Source organism: Leuciscus leuciscus, assembly GCF_965113295.1.
Source record: "Leuciscus leuciscus genome assembly, chromosome: 3".
NCBI classification, from domain to species: Eukaryota; Metazoa; Chordata; class Actinopteri; order Cypriniformes; family Leuciscidae; genus Leuciscus; species Leuciscus leuciscus.
The window spans coordinates 57310443-57336668 of NC_138727.1; the positions used below are offsets into that span (position 1 = coordinate 57310443).

Sequence of the window (26226 nt, forward strand, 5' to 3'; positions counted from 1 at the left end):
CTACTCCTAAAACACATCCGTTTTAGCTTAAGACCAAAAAAGTGAGATATGGAGGAAGAGAAGATGTACAGAGGTAGGACAAGCATGGAAAACATATTTAATAGAAAATGTGCAAATGAGCAATCAGGTCAGTTAAAAGAACCAGGGTTGCCAGGTGCCAGCGAGGTTTTCCAGCCCAAAACCTCGTCAAAAACCGCGAGAATGCACAAAAAACCGCCCAATTTTTTTTTGTGGCTTGTTTCTCGTTTAAACACATTGACATTATTAACAAGCTTTAAAATGACCCATTTTTCGACTTAGCCTATCCGATTTTAGAAACAATATTCAATTAAATGAACGCAAAAGTAGGCTACACTGACTTCAGTCAGACTATTCTAGGCCTACTATTAAACTATAAGCTTATGTTACGGAAAATAATGCGATCAACTTAGGCTATCAATGAGTCTGTTTATTGTTACTAAAAGTCGCTTGGAACAAAAGCATTCAGTAACATAAAAACATCGAGTAGATATGGACATAAAAAATAACCCACTTTAACATTTCAGTTATTTCAAATGGCGACATGAAACATGCATATTTATTTATTTTTTTATGATTTTAAAATCGATTTATTTTTTATTACAGAATATTACAGATATTAATTCAAATTAAATTGCTTTATTTTTGCCCTTGCTTATAGATGAGGTTGACAGAAGTTAGCCACTTTCGATTCAATAGAGGATGAAATGTGTCATTACAGAGCTGCACGATTCATCTTTAAAAGTCTGTGATCTCGATTCAAACACCCACGCGATCTTATTCCATTTCGTTTGTCTATTAAACCTTTGACAAAATCATATTCAAATCTGTGTTGGCGCTGCCGCTGACCAAGAAAGAGTGTCATGAACAGGTCATGAACCGCATTGACAGCTACCTAAGTTTGAAAACCCCGCAATCTACTATGTTGTTTGAGGGGCGGGCGGTGCCGGCGTGCGTCACTTTAAGGTAGTGGGAGGGAGTGTCTGTTGTGAGGTTAGGGGGCACGTCAGCCAGAGTTGTTGTGTGTGTGTGCGCGCGCGTGTGTGTGAGTGAGTGAGTGAGACTGCCTTCTGAACATTGGATCGCAGGAATAAGGATCTGAAGTGCCGGTGTTTTGGCAACAAAAACCCGCCGAACTGATCCGAAACCAGCCCAATTTTTATCCACCCGCCCAAACCCATTTTTGCCCGCAAAATAGATAAAACCGCCCAATCTGGCAACCCTGAAAAGAACTCATATTCCTTTATTAATCTTACATGCAAAAACTAAACTTGATTATGATTTGCGGTGACGACTTAAAGTGGACTGAGTTTACATCTCCTGTGCTTATTCACTAGCTTATTATTTCAATAATTCAACAGCCACTTACGAGTCAATTGTTCCCTTAAATACATTTTAATGCCAACGTGACAATGTTTAGGCTACTAACTGAAAATGGGTCTATGCAGATTTATTATTTTGAGATGATGACAGAATCCGCTTTTCCGAGAAGTGTCTCGCTGTAGACACACACACACACACACACAGCGAGAGATGCATAGACACGCAAGCTTGCAAACACGCTCGCGAAGTCGAAACCGGAAATAATCTGTTGACATGACTGACTGAACCACAAACAACTTAGGCTACCTACTAACGGAAATGTTTTTTCAGCTCGTTTAAAACAACCCGCAAATACAGCCAGACCAGCACAGCATCCTGCAGGTTATATCAGGGCAATCGTGTAGTGACTATTTTTACCAGCAGAGGGCGCTGCGAGCAACACATGGTCACGCGCGCAACATGATGAAGAACATAATAATCACAAGAGGAGTGCAGACCAAGCGGGAAGGAAGTTGACCGGAAGTTGAAGCCGGCCGCGTGCCACCATCTTGAAGCAGAACTTCACCTGCTGTTAGCATCCCATTGACTCCCATTCATTTTGGCGTCACTTTGACAGCGAATAACTTTACATCTGAGGCGTTTGAAGACTCCATTTGTCCATTATTTATTTCTAAAGAAACACGACAATGTATAAAATGCTCCATTACCTTGTAGCTTATGTTATGGCCCCGTAGAAGCAGTTTTTGTAAAAGTAGGCTAACGATTGCGTCATAACCACGCGACACTCTGTCGCACAGTAGAGAGATTACCGTATGGACGGGAGGATAAGCTCGCGGGCAATCGGGGGGACGTGGAGGCAAAGTGACAAAATTATTAATCAGAATACCTAGCAAAAGTTTCTCCTGCTCCTAGCTCATGGACAGACATGGGCAGTATTTCAATTAAATGTATTTTAAATACGTATTTAATTACTTTAGTGTATTTTGTAATTTGTATTTTGCAGTTGTGGAAAAAATAAAATGTAGTTTGTAACAAAATATTTTGAGGGAGTGTATTTAGAGTATTTCAAATACTTAAATACTTAAGAAAAATCACCATATGCTTATCACCATAGTAAATGATTTTGCCATATTTTCGGTCTGATGTTGGCAATGGCAATGTCCAGGATGCACAAAGATTTGTGCGCAAAAAATAAATAAAAAAATAACGACTTTATTCCACTATTCATTTCCTTCTCTCTGGGCCTTGAGTTGGTTCACGTAGTGTTTTAGCGCAGCGCGTCTGTGTTGTACGTCACACGTAGGCTCACTATTGGCCGACGCTGGTCATGTGTGTGATACGTGGTGACGTGCAACACAGACACGCTGCGCTAAAACACTACGTGAACCAACTCAAGGCCCAGAGAGAAGGAAATGAATAGTGGAATAAAGTCGTTATTTTTGTTGTTTTTTTGCGCACAAAAAGTATTCTCGTCGCTTTATAAACTTAAGATTGAGCCACTGGAGTCACTTGGACTATATTAACGATGTCTTTAATACATTTTCTTGGCCAGCAAGTTATAGTGTCTTTGAAGCCTATGGAGGAGTGATCCAGCTCTCAGATTTAATCAAAAATATCTTAATTTGTGTTCTGAAGATGAACGAAGGTCTTACGGGGTTGGAACAACATGAGGGAGAGTAATTACTGACAGAACTTTCATTTTTAGGTGAACTAACCCTTTAAGATTATTGTGGGAGTATTTTTGTATTTTCAAAATACTAATTACTTGTATTTTATTTAAATAAATTTTTCACATCAGTATTTTGTATTTTATTTTGTTACATTTCATGAGCCAGTATTTGTAGTTTGTAACAAAATAGTTTTTGATGTATTTGTGCCCACCTCTGCTCATGGACACCTCCTACTCACACTCTCCGTCTCTGCAAGATTCGGAAGGGAATGATTCAGATTTCTCTTGGCACAGCTACTAGAAGACAGACGGGTTGCTCACGTCACATCTACGTCATCAAGCTCAGTTTGAGTCTGCGCGTCAGGAACGGAAGTCCTAAGAAATCGCTGAAAATGGGCTTCACTTGTCTCAATTGAGTTCCAATGAGATGGCTCTGTCCACTTCTTATACTGTCCATGGTGCAGACAGAGCGATATTATCAAAAGATACATAGTTATCGCTATCAAGGTAGTAACATACCACATACTATTCATGTTAAATTAAATTATTACTGTTTGTAGGCTATGCGCTTTGTAACAGGGCCTCAACAAGGTGCGGGACTGTTTTGCACAATTTCAAACACACAAAAAAGAAGAAGAAACAATTGCATTAGCAGAACACACATACTCTGTGCTTAAAATTAGCCTAAAATGCAAAATAATAAGCCTAATTAAGGATAGTTACTTAATTCCAAGCACAAAAAAAAAAAAAAAAAAAAAAATTGGAAAGTTAAAAACGTTAAAAATATTTGTCAAATGCATTTTTATTTATCATGTTTTATTTTAATAATTAGTTTTTGTAAAGACATTTTATTTATTTTTTTTATAGAAACCAGAACAAAAATCCTAATAAAAAAACAAAACCAGAGTAATAATCAGAATATGATTAATGTTAAAATACACTCTAAAAAATGCTGGGTTTTTTCAACCCAAATTTGGGTAAAATATGTACAAACCCAGCTGTTGGGTTAAAAGTTTAATTTAAAAATGAAACCCAGTATTTTACCCAAATGTATGAATATTTATCTGCTGTAACTCATTATGTGAATGTGTGTATGTGAACATACATTCTAATTTATATGGGAACATGTATGTGTAATATATGTAAAGGATAAAACTTTATGAATATTACATGTATTCATGTATCAATATGCCATACGTGGTCAATACAAATATTGCGGTATATTGAAAAATATAAGCACAATCGTTTCCCATATGGAAATGTATTATGTAATATATTGCACGCTACTCTGCTTTGGGGTGTGTCGGCTAGTGTGTTTAATCGAATTGAAGAAATGAATCATCATAAATGCACACGATTGCAGTTGGAAATGCATTTTCTTTGCTTTGTTTCTGAGTGCCCAAAGTAAATAATCTTTGTGTTAGCTAACTTAAACAATTTAAGTTGTTTACTTAAATGTTTTGAGGTAATTGATGTCCACAAAATCAGTATTCTGATCTTGTTGAGTTTTACAGTGTAAAGATACAGCGTAAACTTAGTAAACTTTTGTAAGCCCAGCCAGTGTGATCACCACTGCAATATTTAACATCTATAGCCATATAGTCCAGTGAGTAAACTAAATTATTTAAGCACTAAATAATGAAGCAGAAACGCTCATTACAGACATCACTAGCTGAAAGCTATTTGCTGTCGCCCCCTCTGTTACAATATATTCAGTTCCTGAAATAGCCTATTAGCCACTTACATATTCATAATATGTCCCGCTATTATGGGCGTATCACTCAAATTGGTACTTGTTTAATTAATAATTTTGAAAAGGTAATAGAGTTTCAATAGTATGCATAAACTGTTTACACTTTTACCTGAATGCTTTTTGATTAAATAATGTAAGGATAGATCTGTATACAGCAGAGCAAACACAAATGTAGGCGATAACCTTTGCTAGCCTAAAACAAATTATTTTTACCCTTTTATGTGTATAGCTTTTTATTTTTAAGGCTTTAAAATGTGAATAGTTTGATTAGCTTTAAACATTTGTGTCTCCAATATTCTTATATGTGACCGAACACGGAAAGTAGGGACACAAGTCGGTTCTGGGGAATTTTGAGTTATTCACAGATTCTGAAAGTGTAGTCTCCAAGCTTTCCAACGATGTGTAACACATGGAAATCTGATAATATTTGGAGAAGTTATGAACTGTTTGACAGGTGATGCACATGATCTGAGGATTGTGTTACTGGGAGTCTCTGGAGCTGGAAAGAGTCCAATAGGAAATGCAATACTGGGTCGAGAGGCATTTAAAGAGAGCAGAACCAGAGAGAGTGAGATACAGAGAGGAAGAGTAGAAGACAGAAACATCTCCATCATCGACACCCCAGGATTCTTCAACACTCAACTGACTGATGAAGAGATGAAGAAGCAGATGATGAAGAGTCTGGATCTCTCTGATCCTGGTCCTCACGTCTTCCTGCTCGTCATCAACCTGGAGAACTTTAAACAGGACAAGAGGAACATTGTGGAGCAAATTCAGGAGAATTGTGGAGCTCAAGTGTTTAAGTTCACCCTTGTCCTGTTTACTGGAAGAGAAAAAATGTCAACCAGAGAATGGATGTCCTTTATTGATAGTAGTACATTTCGAGACATAGTCAGTCACTGCAGAGGTAAATATCATTCCATCAACAGTAAAAGTGAGATTATTCCAACTCACATCACAAAGCTTGTGGAGAAGATTGATGAAATCGTCAAACAGAATGATGTCCAACATTACAATAATGTTTCTCGAACAAAGAGCAGAAAAGAAAAAAGAAAACAAGGGGAAGAAGAGTACAAAAGAAAAGAGCAAAAGAATGAGATGAGGCGAGAGCAAATAAAAACAGTGCAGGAAACATTTGAAATGGACAGTGTAAAGACAGAGAGAACCAAAATGGAAAGTTATATTTCTCATGTCAGAGAATTAGAATTGAGAATGTCTGAAGAGAACTTGGTTCGTACATCACCAGTAAGATCACTGGCAGTCTTTTTTGAAACAATGGAGACAAAAAATACAGTCCAGACAGCAAAAGCTGGAAGACCAAGCAGAGTATGGGGCCGGAAGAAACAACAGACAACAACGGAACAACATTTGACAGGTGAGAATGTTTACTAAAACTATTTCATTAAACTTCCCAAATGTCATGAGATTTTCTTGCAACAGTAACACATTCCATAAAAAAATAACCTCTAAACACAAAATAAAGCCTGTCTCACACATTCAGTGATGAATTCAATAAACTATTTTTCTACAGGGTTTTCAAAACAACCTCTATTCAATTGACAAAAATTATATTTCAATCTGTAACATCATATACCGTCTATACATAGCAAGCATATTGTTTTATAAATGAATAAATTACTTCTACAAGATGAAATAATAGTGAAAAATACATTTTCTCAGATGCATGAAACTTGGTGACTGTACCCTTTGTGCAAATATGCATTCTAGGATATGAAGACTTCAGATGCAAAAGCCTCTAAATGCCATCTGAAAATTTCTTCTAGAATGATCATTTTTATCAAGCTCGTATATTTAGGTTCAGTTATTTCACTTTAATGACAATTAATAGGTCATTTTCATTGCCATTAAAGTGAAATAACCTAACATAAACATACAAGCTTGATAAAAATGATCATTCTAGAAGAAAATTTCAGATGGCACTTAGAGGCTTTTGCATCTGAACTCTTCATATATAAAAAAAAAACAGAATGCCAAATTGTAGGTGAAATATTCACCTATTGCAACTGCTCAGCTTCTGATCATGCAGCTAATTTGTCTGGGTTCAATTCAGTTCCTGAATTATTTCCTTTAGTGACATTTACTTTTAAATTAAAAATAACACAAAATTAGCCACTAGAGGACTGCAGGGCATTATTTCCACATACACTACCGGTCAAAAGTTTTAGATCGGTAAGTTTTTTTATGTTTTTAAAAGAAGTATCTTCTGCTCACCAAGGCTCCATTTATGTGATTAAAAATACAAACAAAAACAGTCATATTGTGAAATATTATTACAATTTAAAACAGCTGTTTTCTATGTGAATATACAGTTAAGTGTAATTTATTCCTGTGATCAAAGCTGAATTTTCAGCATCATTACTCCAGTCTTCAGTGTCACATGATCCTTCAGAAATCACTCTAATATGATGATTTGATGCTCAAGAAACATGTATGATTATTATCAATGTTGAAAACAGTTTATTTATTTCATGATTCTATGATGAATAGAAAGTTCAAAAGAACAGCATTTATCTGAAATCTAAAGCTTTTGTAACATTAAACACTCCGTTCAAAAGTTTGGGGTCAGTAAGAATTTTTGTTTTGTTTTTGCGGGAAATAAATAAAATAAATCAATACTTTTATTCATCAATGATGAGTTAAACTGATCAAAAGTTACAGTAAAGACATTTATAGTGTTAGAAAATATTCTATTTTAAATAAATGCTGTTCTTTTGAACTTTCTATTCATCAGAGAATTTTGAATAAAATTTGTACACAACTGTTTTCAACATTGAAAATAATAATTAATGTTTTTTGAGCATAAAATCAGCATATTAATAATTATTTCTGAAGGATCATGTGACACTGAAGACTGGAGTAATGATGTTGAAAATTCAGCTTTCATCTGAGGAATAAATTATATTAAAATAGAAAACAGTCATTTTAAATTGTCATAATATTTCACAATATTACTGTTTTTCTTTTTTATCAAATAAATGCAGCCTTGGTGAGCAGAAGAGACTTCTTTTAAAAACATAAAAAATCTTACCGATCTAAAACTTTTGACCAGTAGTGTAGGTAAAGATCTTTTCAAAAGTTTTTTTTAATTTTTTTTTTACTTTAGATTTATGTTGACATTATAAAATCATTATTATAACAATAAAAAATACTAATAAAGTTTAGCATTTTGTGCTTATTACAGTCAAGCCTTTGCATGGTTTTATACTGTATGTGTGTGTTTGCATTTGTTGTCCATCGTGGATGTGTTGTGTTGTCACTCTATCATTTCTGTATGTGTTCTGCAGTAGATGTGTTTTTTTTTTTTTTTTTTTTTTTTGTGACAAATAATGTATGAGAGAGCAACTTGTGTCATCTGACTTCTATGAGTGATTCTGCATTGTAATTGACATTTTTGACAAATTATGTAGCAGAAAGCATTTTTATAGTCTTCCATTGATTTCTTTGGGTGATTTTGTGTGTGCACCAGCACCGTGTTAAAGTAACACTGAAGTAATTAACAATTACATGATTAATTAAGTGATGCTTGATCATTAGTGATGAACACCTGCTGTTAACAAGCAGACTCACTGAAGAAAAGAGAAACAACAAAAAAAGAGAGGCACAAAAAACTTGTTTCTCTTTCCTTTAGTGATGTGGTGTTAACACATGGTATGTGTGTGATTGGTCTTTGAGCTGATCTCTGCAGGACGGCAGCTGTCCAGGAGCAGGGATGGAAAGCCTGCTATAGCTGGAGACTATGATTCATACAGCTTTATTTAGCATGTTTGCATTACTTTCCATCTCTTCTTATTTTATTTTCAATCATGTCAGATCTCAGGATTGTGATGGTTGGCAAAACTGGAGTTGGAAAAAGTGCAACAGGAAACACCATCCTGGGACGAAAGGCGTTTGAAGAAGAACATTGTGATCATTCTGTGACTAAAATATGCCAAGAACATCATCAGATGGTGGAAGGTCGAATCATCTCAGTAACCGACACTCCAGGACTGTTTGATACATCTATTAGTGAAGAACAGCTGAAGGTGGAACTAGTGAAGTGCGTAGAGATGTCATTTCCTGGTCCACATGCGTTTCTGCTGGTCATCAGACTGGACGTGAGATTCACAGATGAGGAGAAAAACACAGTCAAATGGATTCAGGAGAACTTTGGAGTAGAAGCTGCACGTTACACCATCATTCTGTTCACTAGAGGAGATCAGTTAAAAACATCTATAGAAGAGCATCTGACAAAAAACCACCAGACTAATGAGCTAGTCAAACAGTGTAACGGCTGTTATCATGTTTTCAATAATACAGATAAAGGCAGTCGATCACAGGTCACTAAACTGCTGGAGAAGATAGAGAGAATGGTGAAGGAGAACGGAGGAGAGCATTACACAAATGAGATGTACAAGAAAGCTCAGTGGAAAATAAAGTTGAAAAAGACTCAAGACGCAGCTTTAGTAGGAGCGAGTGTAGCGGGTGTAGGAGTAGCAGTAGCTGGAGGTGCATTACTTGGCATTGCCACTGGTGGAGTGGCACTGCCTGTAGCTTTAATAGCAGGAGGAACAGCTCTAACAGGAGGAACAACTGCAAAGGTTATTGCAGATAAAGTTAAAAAGTTATAGGTTGATCTTATTTAGAAAACACACAAAAACTGATTGCCTCAGTTAGTTCATCATTTTTTGATTAAGTTGTTCAATCTTATTGCAACTTTAGGTAACTTGTGGATTTCTAAAGGGTTACCAGACGATTTGAGTATTGGTAACTCTATTTGACAAGTTCTGCCAACAGTTTACTTACAAATCTGCTGATTCATATTACTAGGAAAACATGTTAGTCAGCTGCAAATATGGCTTGACCCCAAAAAAATTCTCAGAAAAGGTTTCTCAGTGGTTTACAGCAGTATCAGATGTACTTAAAAACATACTAAAAGTTTACCAAAGTTTGACTCCATTTTCAAAATGGCGGCCGTCAGGTCCTTAAAATGACCATTACTAGTTTGTATTCTTCCTAGACCAGGAATACTGGTGCCTGATACATGTTTGGGCCATGTAATATTCTAATTAGCATATTTGCATGATGGATAAGTGATTACAAGTACAATTATATATTAAAGCAATTGGTTACATTGGTTACATTCGCATATATTTATGCGAAAAATAAGTACATTTTCCCTCAAGTAATTACATATTTCTCCTTTCTCATATTGTTTTGCCTAGTGTCAGACCTTAGTCTCAGTAGCCATGTCAAAGTAATAACTAAATCAGCATACTATCATCTCAAAAATATTGCAAGAATTAGATGCTTTGTTTCCAGACAAGACTTAGAGAAACTTGTTCATGCTTTCATCACCAGCAGGGTGGATTATTGTAATGGACTCCTCACTGGCCTTCCCAAAAAGACCATAAGACAGTTGCAGCTCATACAGAACGCTGCCGCTAGGATTATGAGCAGAACCAGGAAATATGAACATATCACACCAGTCCTCAGGTCTTTACACTGGCTCCCAGTCAGATTTAGAATTGATTTTAAAGTATTATTACTGGTATATAAATCATTCAATGGCCTAGGACCTCAATACATTGCAGATATGCTCACTGAATATAAACCCAACAGATCACTCAGATCATTAGGATCATATCAGCTAGAAATACCAAGGGTTCACTCTAAGCATGGTGAGTCTGCTTTTAGCTATTATGCTGGAACCAGCTTCCAGAAGAGATCAGATGTGCTCCTACAGTGGTCACATTCAAATCCAGACTCAAAACACTTCTGTTTAGCTATGCATTTACTGAATGAGCACTGTGCCGCTGTTCGTCTGACTGTTTGTACTGTACTGTACTGTATTTTATTTTATTTTATTTTATTTTTCTAAACTGTTTTAATTATTCTTATTTCTTTTTATTATTTTAATTTCTTCTATGTAAAGCACTTTGAATTGCCATTGTGTATGAAATGTGCTATATAAATAAACTTGCCTTGCCTTGCCTAGTGTTGGTGGTTTCTGTGGTTCATAACCATTCTTTTGATTCCAATAAAGAATAAATTCATTAGAACATGTGTGGTACTGTAAAATTAGTCAAAACAGGGCTGTCACGTGAAGACGTGCTGATTGTCTGAACCCGTATAGAACCACGCCCATTCATTGGCTGATGGCGCGGGCGCCTCCTCAGCGGGGCTACGTCACTCACTCTTATACAGTGAATGCGCCATCTGCTCCTCAGATTTTCCACTGATGAAGAAGAAGCTCCTTCGGCAGTAAGAGAAGCTTGCCACACTGTTAGACCTTACCGGGTTTTTTTACAGTAAAATACTGGCAACACTGTTGCCAGTAATTTACTGTTAATTGTACAGTTCTTCACTGCAATCTACAGTTTGTTTCTGTAAAAATGCACTAAATTAAAATTCAAGTTAACTAATTTCACTTGCAGAAAACGACTGCCTTAAATTGACCAACTGTCATTTAAATGTATTAACTAAAATTTACAATGCATTAATAATGTGAGCAAAGTATTACTGTGAACTTATTTCATTTGAAACCACAACAAAACTTTTGTAAATAAAGAGATTTCCACTGGACCAGCAACTACAGTCACTGCCTGTTAAACAAAGCAACATGCAGCAAATCATCAATGTTTGCAGATCTTCTCCTGGACTGAAACACAGGCTCTACTCTTCTGCACAACGGTGACCCAAAAAACAAGATTTTACAGTAAACTACTGGCAACAGTGTTGCCAGTATAAACCTGTTTTATAACTTACAGTTTATTACTGTTAAAATAAATGTTGTGGGTGTGTCTTTTTATCTTACACTGTTAACCCTTTCAACCCCACAGGGAAATCCACACTAAAAAAAGAGTAAAAAGTAACATTGACAGTGTTGCAGTGAGATAATTAAGTGTGATTGATGAGCATTAGTGATGAACACCTGCTGTTAACAAGCAGAATCACTGAAGGAAAGAGGAACACAATAACATAAAATAGAGAAACACAAGAACTACAACTGACTTCCAGCCATTACACATTATTACACTTATTATTAACCAGTATGGCTTTATTTCTGTCATACATCTACAGAAGTTGTTATTGAGATGTTTAATTGAAAATGTTTGGTTTGAAGTTACCATTATAGAGATCAGTGCTTGCTTTAGTTGGGTTCTGGACCATTGACTTCTTAACATTAGTTTTTCTTTTATTGCTTGAGCTGTTTTTGTGCAAATCACACTTGTGCACAAACACAGTTTGTGAATGATTGCGATTATGATGACAAAATCATCATTATATTGCATGTGCATTCTCTAAAGAATTCATTCTCATTCGTTCAGAATTTAAAATTCGTTCATTCCTCAATCAAAAGTGTTACATTACCACCACTGTGAAATAACAGCAATACATTACAATGACTCATTTTTTTTTAACACATCATAAATAAACAAAAAAAAAAACAGAGCTCCACTGTTATTTAGAAACACAGAGATATCACAATTTAGCACATGAATCTCAACAATGGTGGCAATATTTATTTTTTATTTTTTATTCATGCAGCAGTGCATGCTGGGAGTTTTATACTATCCTGGAACCCAGCATGCATTGCGACATGAAACTTTTGATTGTCACCATTGTTGAGATTCATATGCTGATTGTTGATGTCTGTGTGTGTCTGAGTCGAGCAGGAATTCAAAAAGTTTTAATGCGCTATATGATTTTGATATTCTTCAGAAGACCTGATAACAGAAATATTGATTTCATGTTGTAGATCCACAGATATATGGTAAATATGAAATACCCATAAATTCAAAGAATATATACAGGAAAGATCAGAGAATCAGACATGTCCAGAATGATTGTGACATCATCTCAAAAGCCAAAAACACCTGATCATCTTCCTCTTGACTTTTTCTTGCCATAACAAATGTGTTTTATAAACTCACTGTTACAGCAGCCAGAGAGAGATGAATGGTAAGAAGTCAAGGGACAAGAGACCAACTAAAGCAAATACTGATCTCCATTATGGTTACAAAAAACTTTATTATTAACTAAATCTCTGTTAATTCTCAACAAAAACTTTTGTACATGTATGAAAGAAATAATCGTAAACTGGTTTGTAAACTGGTTTCACACTCAGTGGCTGGAAGTCAGTTGTAGTTCTTGTGTTTCTCTGTTTTTCTGTTCTTGTTTCTCAGTCCTACAGTGATTCTGCTTATCAGGTGTTCATCAGTGTCTCAATTCACTCACTTCTTTTCATTCACTCTGTCAAGTGGACTATATTAGTGAACTAATGTAGGGAATAGTGAATGAGGGTATAGGGTGTGATTGGGAAAACAGCCTCTGAGTGTCGATTTTGAGCACTGTTGATTTACAGTATATTCCTGTAGGCTATTTTTGTTTTCTACGGTATATTACTGTTTTAATGGAAAATGGTATGATACTGTCAGAATTAGGCCTTTTTTTACAGCAAGGGTTAACAGTGCAGTGAACGCAGCGTCTCGTTCCCTATTCAGAGAACATGGGTTACGCGAGTAACCCGAGACGTTCTCTTTCATAGGTTCACTCGACGCTGCGTAGCGATGACGCAATGGGAACGATATACCACACACGACAAGCTTAGCGCTGCCGGATCTGGCCCAACAAGGAACTTTCCTATAATTATTATTATTATTTTTTATTTTTTGCCAGACCAGACTCAACTAGGACCTAGGCGACCAGTTCATACAGAAAGAACCCGGGAACCAGGGGCCGTATCTAAATCCAAGTTGTAAAAACTAATAAAAGTGTGCGGAGAGTCCCAACCTGCCGCCACACAAATATCCTCCCTTGGAAAAAAAGGAACTCCCTTGAAAAGAGCCTGGGAGGACGCGATACTCCTAGTAGAGCGAGCCTTAACGCCCAGAGGTAAAGGAAGCTTCTACTCCTCATAAGCCAGGGAAATTGCATCTCTCACCCACACTGTTAGACCTTACCAGGTTTTTTTACAGTAAAATACTGGCAACACTGTTGCCAGTAATTTACTTTTAATTGTACAGTTCTTTACTGTAAAGGTGCACTAAAAGTTTCGTTAACTAATTTCACTTGCAGAAACCGACTGCCTTAAATTGACCAACTATCATTTAAACGTATTAACTAAATGTATAATGCATTAATAACATGAGCAAAGTATTACTGTGAACTTATTTCATTTGAAATCACAACACAAAGTTTGTAAATAAAGAGATTTTCATTGGACCAGCAACTACACAGTCACTGCTTTTTAATTAAAGCAACATGCAGCATATCATCAATGTTTGTAGATCTTCTCCTGGACTGAAGCACAGGCTCTACTCTTCTGCACAATGGTGACCCACAAAACTAAATTTTACAGTAAACTACTGGCAACAGTGTTGCCAGTATATACCTGTTTTATAACTTACAGTTTATTACTGTTAAAATACATTTTGTGGGTGTGTCTTTTTATCTTACACTGTTAACCCTTTCAACCCCACAGGAAAATCCACACTACAAAGAGTAAAAAGTAACATTGACAGTGTTGCAGTGAGATAATTAAGAGAATATGTAAGTGATTGTTGAGCATTAGTGATGAACGCCTGCTGTTAACAAGCAGAATCACTGAAGGAAAGAGGAACACAAGAACACAAAATAGAGAAACACAAGACCTACAACTGACTTCCAGCCATTACACATTATTATACTTATTATTAACCAGTATGGCTTTATTTCTGTCATACATCTACAGAAGTTGTTATTGAGATGTTTAATTGAAAATGTTTGGTTTGAAGTTACCATTATAGAGATCAGTGCTTGCTTTAGTTGGGATGCTGATGCTAAAACATTAATATTTATTTTGCTGCTTGAGCTGTGTTTGTGCAAGTCACACTTGTGCACACACAGTTTATGAATGATTGCGGTTATAATGATTATGATGATAAAATCATCATATTGCCCGTTCATTCACTAAGGAAATTCATTCTCACTCATTCAGAGTTTAATCCTCAATCAAAAGTGTTACATTACCACCACTGTGAAACCACAGCAATAAATTACAATGACTCATATTTTTTTTTTAACACATCATGCATAACCAAAGAAACAGAGCTACACTGTCTATTGGAAACACAGAGATATCACAATTTAGCACATTAATCTCAACAATGGTGGCAATATATATATATTTTTTTTTATTCATGCAGCAGTGCATGCTGGGAGTTTTATATTATCCTGGAACCCAGCATGCATTGCGACATGAAACTTTTGATTGTCACCATTGTTGAGATTCATGTGCTGATTGTTGATGTCTTTGTGTGTCTGAGTCAAGCAGGAGTTCAAAATGTTTTAGTGCACTATATGGTTATGATATTCTTCAGAAGACCTGATTACAGAAACATTGATTTCATGTTGTAGATTCACAGATACAGTACATGCAAAATACTGTATGAAATACCCATAAATTCAAAAAAATATATTCAGGAATGATCAGAGATTCAGACATGTCCAGGATGGTTATGATATCATCACAAAAGCCCAAAACACTTGATCATCTTCCTCTTGGCTTTTTCTTGCCATAACAAATGTGTTTTATAAATTCACTGTTACAGCAGCCAGAGAGAGATGAAAGGTAAGAAGTTAAGGGACAAGAGACCAACTAAAGCAAATACTGATCTCCATTATGGTTACAACAAACTTTATTATTAACTAAATCTCTGTTAATTCTCAACAAGAACTTTTGTACATGTATGAAAGAAATAATCGTAAACTGGTTTGTAAACTGGTTTCACACTCAGTGTTGCTGGAAGTCAGTTGTAGTTTTTGTGTTTCTCTTTTTTTTCTGTTCTTGTTTCTCTGTCCTTCAGTGATTCTGCTTATCAGGTGTTCATCAGTGTCTCAATTCACTCACTTCTTTTCATTCAAGTGGACTATATTAGTGAACTAATGTAGGGAATAGTGAATGAGGGTATAGGGTGTGATTGGGAAAACAGCCTCTGAGTGTCGACTTTGAGCACTGTTGATTTACAGTTTATTCCTGTATTCTAGTTTTGTTTTCTACGGTATATTACTGTTTTAATGGAAAATGGTATGATATTGTCAGAATTTGGCCTTTTTTTACAGCAAGGGTTAACAGTGCAGTGAGAGATCCTGTGCTTAGAGGCGGCGAGCCCTCTGCGGCCAGACCCAAAGCATACGAACAACTGAGACGACATGCACCACAGCGATAGCTGCGACATAATCTCTCAAGGTAGTTGCAGCCACTCCAGCCACAAATTTATCCTGCAGGAATTCCAGCACTGAACCGACCGGGCAGTTGACTGGGTCCACTGCATGAGCCGAACACCAAGACTCAAAAACCTTAATACAGCCGTCTCGTAGAAGGCGCACGAGAGTTATCAAAGGTCTCCGGAACATCAGCGGGAAGACCAGATGACACTGTCGCTAGTGATTGCCTCTTATCGGCCACACATCTATAGAGGATGCATTACATATGTATTACCTTATTCATTTAATCAAACCCCAAACAAAGATAAAACCTTACAGTAATCTCACAAAATCATGCATTCCATAAGTATGTAATCATGTCAGTGCATTTTAGACAAGTCCAATGGATTCATAGACCCAGAAAACATGGAGTTAGGCACCAAGATTACTTGGCTAGGTCAAATAATGAAGGAGTTAGGACATTTTATGGGCTTCCTGCCCATATTGGACGCCATCTTGAAAACACCTTTCTAGTGGTCAAACTTTGGTAAACTTTTAGTATGTTATTAAGGACACCTAATACTACAAAAAACAGCTGCGAAACCTTTTGTTAGAATTTTTTAAGGGTTAGTTTATATATATATATATATATATATATATATATATATATATATATATACAGTATATGCAGCCACCTATGTGGAAACTGATTGTTTTATATTTCTCAAGCAAGCTGTACTCAATACTATAAGTTGTTAATACAAAGACAGGCAACAGATTGTTAGCAAAACTCTTGGACATTTATTATTATTACTTAAATAGAAAATAAAAATATTGATGTCCCTTTTCTGACGTAATTCTAGATTTCTTCAAGGGGAGAGGGTTAGGGTTAGATTAGGAATGAGTGTAGGGGCTTTTTCAGATCTTTTGATCTAATAGGTGAAATGAGCGCATGCAATTTACACATGAACATGATCGGAGAAGACTGGAAAGCACACAGAGATTATCAGCTTTTGTTTCTACTCTGACAGCCGCAAGACCAGCCGAATGTGGTGAGTGTGTGTTAGAAAAAAAAAATGTTTAGAGAACATTGTGCTTGGTACGTTTTTCGTCTTCAAAACAATTTTATGCTTCAGCCAACAGTTTAAATCCCGTCTGGCTGTCGTGCTTTACATAATGTTTATTGTTTCAGTAAGCAGAGAGTAGGCTTTAGTCTTTTGTGGCTGTTTGAACACATTCAACCACATGAACATTTACACTATGAAAGCAATCCGGTCAAATGCGTTTTTTGACTAACTTTGGAAATGGTCGAAAGTGGACAAGCTCCAAACATTTTAGACCCCATTTGCACCTGTATTTAGGGTCGTCCACCAGTGATCCGATCGACCAAAAAGCATCTTAATACCAGGTGTAAACAGGGCCTTAAGTGGCATTTGGCATTTCTGAAGACACAGATGTACTGATAGTGATCAAGAAAGGGATAAAAGAAGATTGTAGGTGTGATGGACATCGGCTGTGTCTGCACTGTTAGACCTTACCGGGTTTTTTTACAGTAAAATACTGGCAACACTGTTGCCAGTAATTTACTGTTAATTGTACAGTTCTTTACTGCAATCTACAGTTTGTTTCTGTAAAAATGCACTAAATTAAAATTCAAGTTAACTAATTTCACTTGCAGAAAACGACTGCCTTAAATTGACCAACTGTCATTTAAATGTATTAACTAAAATTTACAATGCATTAATAATGTGAGCAAAGTATTACTGTGAACTTATTTCATTTGAAACCACAACAAAACTTTTGTAAATAAAGAGATTTCCACTGGACCAGCAACTACACAGTCACTGCCTGTTAAACAAAGCAACATGCAGCATATCATCAATGTTTGCAGATCTTCTCCTGGACTGAAACACAGGCTCTACTCTTCTGCACAACGGTGACCCAAAAAACAAGATTTTACAGTAAACTACTGGCAACAGTGTTGCCAGTATAAACCTGTTTTATAACTTACAGTTTATTACTGTTAAAATAAATGTTGTGGGTGTGTCTTTTTATCTTACACTGTTAACCCTTTCAACCCCACAGGGAAATCCACACTAAAAAAAGAGTAAAAAGTAACATTGACAGTGTTGCAGTGAGATAATTAAGTGTGATTGATGAGCATTAGTGATGAACACCTGCTGTTAACAAGCAGAATCACTGAAGGAAAGAGGAACACAATAACATAAAATAGAGAAACACAAGAACTACAACTGACTTCCAGCCATTACACATTATTACACTTATTATTAACCAGTATGGCTTTATTTCTGTCATACATCTACAGAAGTTGTTATTGAGATGTTTAATTGAAAATGTTTGGTTTGAAGTTACCATTATAGAGATCAGTGCTTGCTTTAGTTGGGTTCTGGACCATTGACTTCTTAACATTAGTTTTACTTTTGCTGCTTGAGCTGTTTTTGTGCAAGTCACACTTGTGCACAAAGACAGTTTGTGAATGATTGCGATTATGATGACAAAATCATCATTATATTGCATGTTCATTCTCTAAAGAATTCATTCTCATTCGTACAGAATTTAAAATTCGTTCATTCCTCAATCAAAAGTATTACATTACCACCACTGTGAAATAACAGCAATACATTACAATGACTCATTTTTTTTAACACATCATAAATAAACCAAAAAAAAAAAACAGAGCTCCACTGTTATTTAGAAACACAGAGATATCACAATTTAGCACATGAATCTCAACAATGGTGGCAATATTTATTTTTTATTTTTTATTCATGCAGCAGTGCATGCTGGGAGTTTTATACTATCCTGGAACCCAGCATGCATTGCGACATGAAACTTTTGATTGTCACCATTGTTGAGATTCATATGCTGATTGTTGATGTCTGTGTGTGTCTGAGTCGAGCAGGAATTCAAAAAGTTTTAATGCGCTATATGATTATGATATTCTTCAGAAGACCTGATAACAGAAATATTGATTTCATGTTGTAGATTCACAGATATATGGTAAATATGAAATAGCCATAAATTCAAAGAATATATACAGGAAAGATCAGAGAATCAGACATGTCCAGAATGATTGTGACATCATCTCAAAAGCCAAAAACACCTGATCATCTTCCTCTTGACTTCTTCTTGCCATAACAAATGTGTTTTATAAACTCACTGTTACAGCAGCCAGAGAGAGATGAATGGTAAGAAGTCAAGGGACAAGAGACCAACTAAAGCAAATACTGATCTCCATTATGGTTACAAAAAACTTTATTATTAACTAAATCTCTGTTAATTCTCAACAAAAACTTTTGTACATGTATGAAAGAAATAATCGTAACCTGGTTTGTAAACTGGTTTCACACTCAGTGGCTGGAAGTCAGTTGTAGTTCTTGTGTTTCTCTGTTTTTCTGTTCTTGTTTCTCAGTCCTACAGTGATTCTGCTTATCAGGTGTTCATCAGTGTCTCAATTCACTCACTTCTTTTCATTCACTCTGTCAAGTGGACTATATTAGTGAACTAATGTAGGGAATAGTGAATGAGGGTATAGGGTGTGATTGGGAAAACAACCTCTGAGTGTCGATTTTGAGCACTGTTAATTCACAGTATATTCCTGTAGGCTATTTTTGTTTTCTACGGTATATTACTGTTTTAATGGAAAATGGTATGATACTGTCAGAATTAGGCCTTTTTTTACAGCAAGGGTTAACAGTGTGGAAGTAACCGATCGGCGAGAGTTGCCACGTGAAGGCGGGAGGAGCTGGAAACGGAGACGTGAAGTCGGACACTTTCTGCTTCCCGTAGTGACCGCTCACATGGTGTTTGCATACTTTACCACAGCTGAAGTGAAATAAATGTAATATTTGTCAAATACATAGATGTTTAGGAAACATTTTCGTACAATGCTTTATGTACAATCCTGCTTAATACAGTGTCTGTTTGTACAAGAATAAAGCTTAACATAAACCTATACTTACTATCAATGAAGTGGGGTCTACGTTTTTTTATCAGTTTTATTTTGATAAACATGACACAATATAACATTGCGACTACATGAAAATACATTTTACTGTTATAAAAAAACAGATTTGTTAGCATTAATGGAACTGAAGGAGTGAGAATAAACACGAAACACACATGAACTCTGTCATGCGGTGAATCCGGCCAATCGTGGAACAGCTGTGTCGTCATCAGGGCTTGTGAAGCCGCTCTGGAGAAACTGCTCCTGCTGAGTTCTCCGGCTGCTCTCGAATCGCGAAGAGGCGAATCTCGAAAAAATCCTTTCATTTGGAAAACTGATTGCTTCAAACAGTTTGAGTTTAAAAACAAGTATTTGTATGGTGTTAGTACTGTGAAATTATTTCATTTAATTCCACTGAAAAAAAATATTACTTAAAATAAACATGGAAACATTTCATGTGTAATAATGAAATAATCAACAACATGACTTTAACTTAAATCTTTGCTGTTTGTCCGTAGATAGCAATAACACATATGTGCTAAAAATAGAATGAATGCTGGTTACTTTAAGGGTTGGGAACAGGAAGCTGCAGGAAAGCTTGAATATTTGACACACAGTTCCGTGATGTGAAACGAGGTGACGAGAACAATAAAGAAGTAAAATAAGCTCAACAATTGGCGACGAGAATGGCAGATGATTTTCCCATGCTGTCGTTATCTCCCCCAAGCCCCTTTTTGCCCCATCCTAGCGAGCCTACGGTCACATGGGAGAAATGGAAAACATTCCTTTGAAATGTACATGTTAGCGCAAAAAAAAAAAACAAAAAAAAAAAAATAAAATATATATATATATATATATATATATTTAAATATATATAAAGGTTGATTACCTTTTTTCCCCTGACTAAGACAAGACGATGAGAGACGACACCCACGTCATTAAACGATAACTGTGACTATATCAACACATGCAATATCATTGACAAAAAAAGACGAGACTGAAATGTGTTTAAAAAAATAAATAAACTTGACCAAAACCACTTATTTTTGTCGAATAAAGGAGGAGACAAGACATTACAGACTGTTTTTACAGACAACACATTACAGACTATTGAACTGTTTTTACTGATCATCTCATATTTGCTTGTACAAACTTTAAGGGCTCATAGATCCTGCAGTATTCATATATATATCGATTCTCACAAGCTACTTATTTGGTATTGATTCCATTAAAAAATATCAATATTAAAATTGTTAATGAGAAAATATGGGTTTCTGTATCACTTTTATTTGTTTTCAATACTTTTTTCATGTTTGCTCCAAAACACCCCTGACATTTAGCTGGAGTTTGTTGGTGTGATATGCCTTTAAGTCTAATTTTTTTAAAAATCTATTTTTTTTTTAGAAAAATCACATGGTTTTGACATTGGCATTGTTAAAACTGTAACAAAAAGTATTGGTATCGGATCAAAATAAAAAAAAAGTTTGTATTCGCCCATCTCTAACAATCCCTCAAACTGCACCAGAGGTCACATCTCCTGCGTCTGACATCAACCTCGATGAGCCTCACCTGTAAATCACTATCATTCATCTTCATTCTTCAACAAAGAAAAAGATCATAATTTTTAGTCCTATTGTTGTCTTGTTGAAGGAGAGGCATTTACAGTTAAAGACCAGGACCAGATATGACGAATGAAGACCAGGAGTCAGAAGTGCAGTCAATTGATGAAAGTTTTCCTGAAGAAAGTTTGCAGTTTCATCAGCAGAATCAGCTTCAATACTCAGACAGGAGTTCGTAGACTGTTCTGCTGTACATTCCTATTTTCACACCAATAATACTCTCACACAATCATGACGCTACGTCATTACGAAATATTGTTTGTTTACTGTGCTCACTGCTCACGTGCTATAGTCACGTTGGTAAAGGCTTGTTTGTTCGCGTTTGTTCAAAGTTTCGGTAGTGAGGCATGGCCTAAGCCAGCTCACGCTATTCATACAGTGTGTTTGTAGCATTCAGTAGGAAGAAGCAGTCAGGCAACAGGAGGTGACAGTAACTGTAAGTGTTTTTGTATCTTTTGTTTCTTGTATCTTTGTAAAGACCAGCGACTCTACCTGCGCGACTCCACCGAGCAAGGACACCGACAAGGCACTAGAGTATTATTTTTCTTGTTATTTCCTTCCTTCTTCTTCTACACAACTTGTTCTCATCTTTCTTGTGACCTGTCTTCACTATGTGCTTCCAAATCCCTACTATTACTAACACACGTAAATCAAATCTCACACATATAGCAGTGCAATCCTAACAACCTGCATACTTTTCTTCAAGTACATTACTTTCTTTTTCTATCAGTCTCTGGAATTGCCAGTCTGCTGTAAACAAAGCTGATTACATCTATTTCTAGTCATTCAGGTCTCAGCGTCATGGCCCTGACTGAGACCTGGATCAGACCAGAGGACACTGGCACACCGGCTGCCTTCTCCACTAACTTCACTCTCTCACACACCCCTCGGCTGACCGGAAGGAGAGGAGGTACTGGTCTGCTCATCTCTAACGACTGGAAATTGTATCCTTTACCATCTCTGTGTGACAACAGCTCATTTGAATCACATTCAATTACTATCACCAGTCCTATTGAAAATCCCTTTAGTAATTGTTTATTGTCCACCAGGTCAGTTTGGCAGTTTCTTGTGTTACTCTCATCCTTCCCTGAGGATGGTAGTCCGCTCGTAATTCTTGGAGACTTCAACATTCACCTAGAAAAGCTTCAGGCTGCTGATTTCCAAACTCTGCTCGCCTCATTCGACCTCCAACGAGTATCTACTGCCGCTACTCACAAATCAGATAACCAATTAGACCTTATTTACACGCGCTACTGCTCCACTGACCATACACTGGTGACTCCGCTGCACACAATCTCAGATCACTTCCTCCTCACTCTCAACCTCAACCTGCCTCAGGACACAACACACACTCCTCCACAGGTCACATTTACACTCACTCTCACCCTCTCGCCTTTCATCTTTGGTCTCATCCACAATTCCTCCACCTGATCAGCTCTCAACACTAGATACTAACAGTGCAACTGATAATCTTTTCTCCACTCTAACATCGAGTTTGGACAACTTCTGCCCCCTTTCATCCAGGCCTCCTGACTCTCATCCACTTTTCAAAACCTTCTCTCTTCTTAGCCCTCCTCCTCCTCAAATCTAGACTGTGTATAAACACATCTCTTTGACCTAGCATACACATAACACATTATAGACTTCTATAATTCAATGTTAGGCTGCATAGATTAGGTCAGCCGGAACAGGGAACACTTCCCATAAATCCTGATGTACTCGTTACATCATAAGAAGAATGGCGTCTATAATATTAGTCTCTCTGTTTATCCCGAGGTTTACCGCAGTCCGCCGGATCCAGGCCGTATCCAGATCTGATGAAGGACCTGCGCCTGGACACGATGACAATGCAGTCCTGAAGTGTCAACTAGTCTCTCCCCTCTGAATGCCTCCTTCCCCTCCCGTTACCTATCTACAGATAAAGCGTTGTCAGGATAATTCCGGTTTGCGTGGCTATGCGGAAGCAATAAACAAGTCTGTATTATACATTTTTAAGGCCAGACAATTAGTTTGTTGAGGGTTGTTTTGTATTCTCTAGCCATTGAGCGCATAGATATCATATATAAACGCTAGATGTCTCGTGCGCGCTGCTGGCCAATGGAGGTCGACGTCCGCACGTGGCGGCCATCTTGCCACAGTGTGCTCGCTCACTCGTTTAATGGTGCATGTACTTTTAAATAACCATAACTTGCCCAATTTTCTACCGATTTTCAAACGGTTTGGTTTGTTATAAACGTCAGAGATGTAGTTATGACACTGCATACATACACTGCATACATATGAATAATTATAACATACATGTTCAAGCATTCTGAATTATAGCCACGTTAATAATGTTTGTAAGAAACCAAACCGTTTGTAAATCCGTCAAGATTTCAGCGAGATAAGAGGATTTGTGTGCATGCTGATCACTCACCTTAATTCACAGCTTCACTGTGACAAGATGGCCAAACGGTGATGCCGGAAGTGACTGCGCCATAAGACATCTAGCGTTTATATATGATATCTATGGTTGAGCGTACATCTGTTGTGCACTTGTTATTGCAGGTGCATTGTGGGATTGATTGAGTGCACTCAATAACGTCCACTATGGTTTCAGACACCACTACAAATGGCTGTTCCGTCAAATAATGCCGTATTTAAGGCTATAGGGGGCGATTTCAGACACAGCCTCAATGACATCAAGGCTGTAATGTGATTGGTTATCAAGGCACACGTGATCCAAGTTAGCCGTTACACTTTTTCCAATGGTAGAGCCTCAGATCCTGGTATCTCCCAGTAATAACACAATCTCTGGTATAAAGCAGGCTTTAGGTGATCGTCAGCTCCTAACGTCCGGTCTGAAGCTGCTGGCCTGAAGCTGCTGTCACGTATATAGTTCTGCAGTCAGACACATCTCGTCTCATATGTGCTCGTTCAGTCCCTCAAACTGCCACCAGAGGTCACCATCTCCTGCGTCTGACATCAACCTTGATGAGCCTCACCTGTAAATCACTATCATTCATCTTCATTCATCTTCACAATTATTCATCTTCAACTTACAGAAAAAGATCATCATTTTTCTTTAAGTAGGTTTAGTTCAGTAATGTTGTTCTCTTGTTGAGGGAGGGACAGTGATGTTTCTGTCGCTGGTCATTAATAAACAGTGTTAACCATACAAAGTCCTTCACTATAAAGCTAAAGTGCTTGTGTTAAAACAGTCAGTCATTTGGTTGCTGTTGATCTGATGAGCTTCAACACGGTAAGACAAACACACTCTTGCTTAAATGAAACTGAAGATTATTGCTCATATAACATACGTGTCTTTACATGAGAAATGTTAAGAATAGGGTGATTTACATATACTTGTTTAAGTGATGAATATATTAACGCAAGTATTCATTACTTCAATGAGCTCATTGTTTCTGCCTTAAATTATTACATTGTTTGAATTAATACAATTTTGGCTAACTGTGATTTTGTATATGTACATTTCTGAAATGCATAACTTAGACAGTTTCCTCTGATAACAGATCACTCTAAATTGTAATGTGGACTCATGTATTTTCTGTAAAGCTGCTTTGAAATGATGTGTATTGTGAAAAGCGCTATACAAACAAATGTGAATTGAATTGAATGCTGTATTATAGATATATGTTATGCTGATGTGGGTCAGAATGGCTCCTCCTCTTCCTCTGATCTTCTTTCTGTTCATGATTCACGGTGAGTCTCTCTTACATTCACATTAGAAACACTCTGATGTTTTATTTAAGGCCTCATGAGCGGCTGATCTGCACTTTCTTCTGTCCTGTTCTCACATATTTCTCTCTGAAACAGGAAGTTTGTGTTGAACATGTCAAACGCTCGTCCCTTTTAGAAATGTCCAATAGTCTTTTGCTACTAAAGTCAGTGTCACATGGTTTAGGGGGAGGGACTCTCTCAAAGTTCAGAGCATTTGATTGGACAAAACTCTCTTCACTCTGTCTCAACATTTACTTCTGCTTTTCTGCATCACCGTCCATCAAAGCTCATCAGGGCTGCCAACTTTTGAGTTTAGTTTGGAGTGATGATTATGAAAGTTGGATTGATGGGGTGTAAAAAAAATTCATTTATTGTGATTTGATTCCGATCTTGATTCAATATCGATTAATTTGGATAAATATTAGGTACAGTAGATACATGTTCATTTTTCTCAAGGAAAAAAAAATCTCATACAATGCTATAAACATACAGAGCCATGTCAGCTATTATTAAAGGTTAAAAATAACAACTCTAATTAAATATAATGTGTTTTTATTATAATAACAACATTATAATATTTTAGTGATATTGGTAAAAATATAATATGTAGGCTAATATAGTGCACATATTTAGCAAATGGTCTCTATAGCTAATATTTCTAGCCAACTAACGTGCTATGGTCATTAAATGGCTTTCCTGGAGTAAATGTAATGTTATGCTTCTCCAGCATTATGTAACGTTATGTGATATACTTGTTCTCCAGCTGTTTTATTGACTTCTTTCCACTGATTGATCGATATTATGTGTGAGGTGTTGCACACACAGAAGACGCTGTATTTTCTGGTGGCACATATCATTTTTATTTCTGTCACACGCTGTACAATCTGAAAATTCAACAAAGGCAGTAATAAATTAGTTTTTGTTTCACAGTGTTGAAAGGTTGAAATAGCTGGCAGTGTGACTCCATGTC

The 26226-nt window shown here is 36.6% G+C and overlaps 2 protein-coding genes across 3 annotated transcripts in view; both read left to right on the forward strand.

The window, feature by feature from the left end:
- LOC309493696 (GTPase IMAP family member 8-like) lies at nucleotides 1-25185 on the forward strand. 2 transcript variants are annotated; one of them, XM_082162894.1, is made up of 4 exons: nucleotides 1-127; nucleotides 5218-6138; nucleotides 8595-10759; nucleotides 23916-25184. In XM_082162894.1, the coding sequence occupies exons 1-3, from the start codon at nucleotides 49-51 to the stop codon at nucleotides 9389-9391; spliced, it is 1797 nt and encodes a 598-aa protein (XP_082019020.1). In that variant the 5' UTR covers nucleotides 1-48; the 3' UTR covers nucleotides 9392-10759; nucleotides 23916-25184. The 2 variants fall into 2 exon arrangements, with proteins under 2 accessions (XP_082019020.1, XP_082019021.1); XM_082162895.1 differs by having other exon boundaries at nucleotides 34-73; nucleotides 23916-25185.
- LOC309493654 (B-cell receptor CD22-like) overlaps nucleotides 1-26226 on the forward strand; it is a 265008-nt gene that overhangs the window by 19551 nt on the left and 219231 nt on the right. The gene's annotated exons all lie outside the window — the stretch shown is intronic.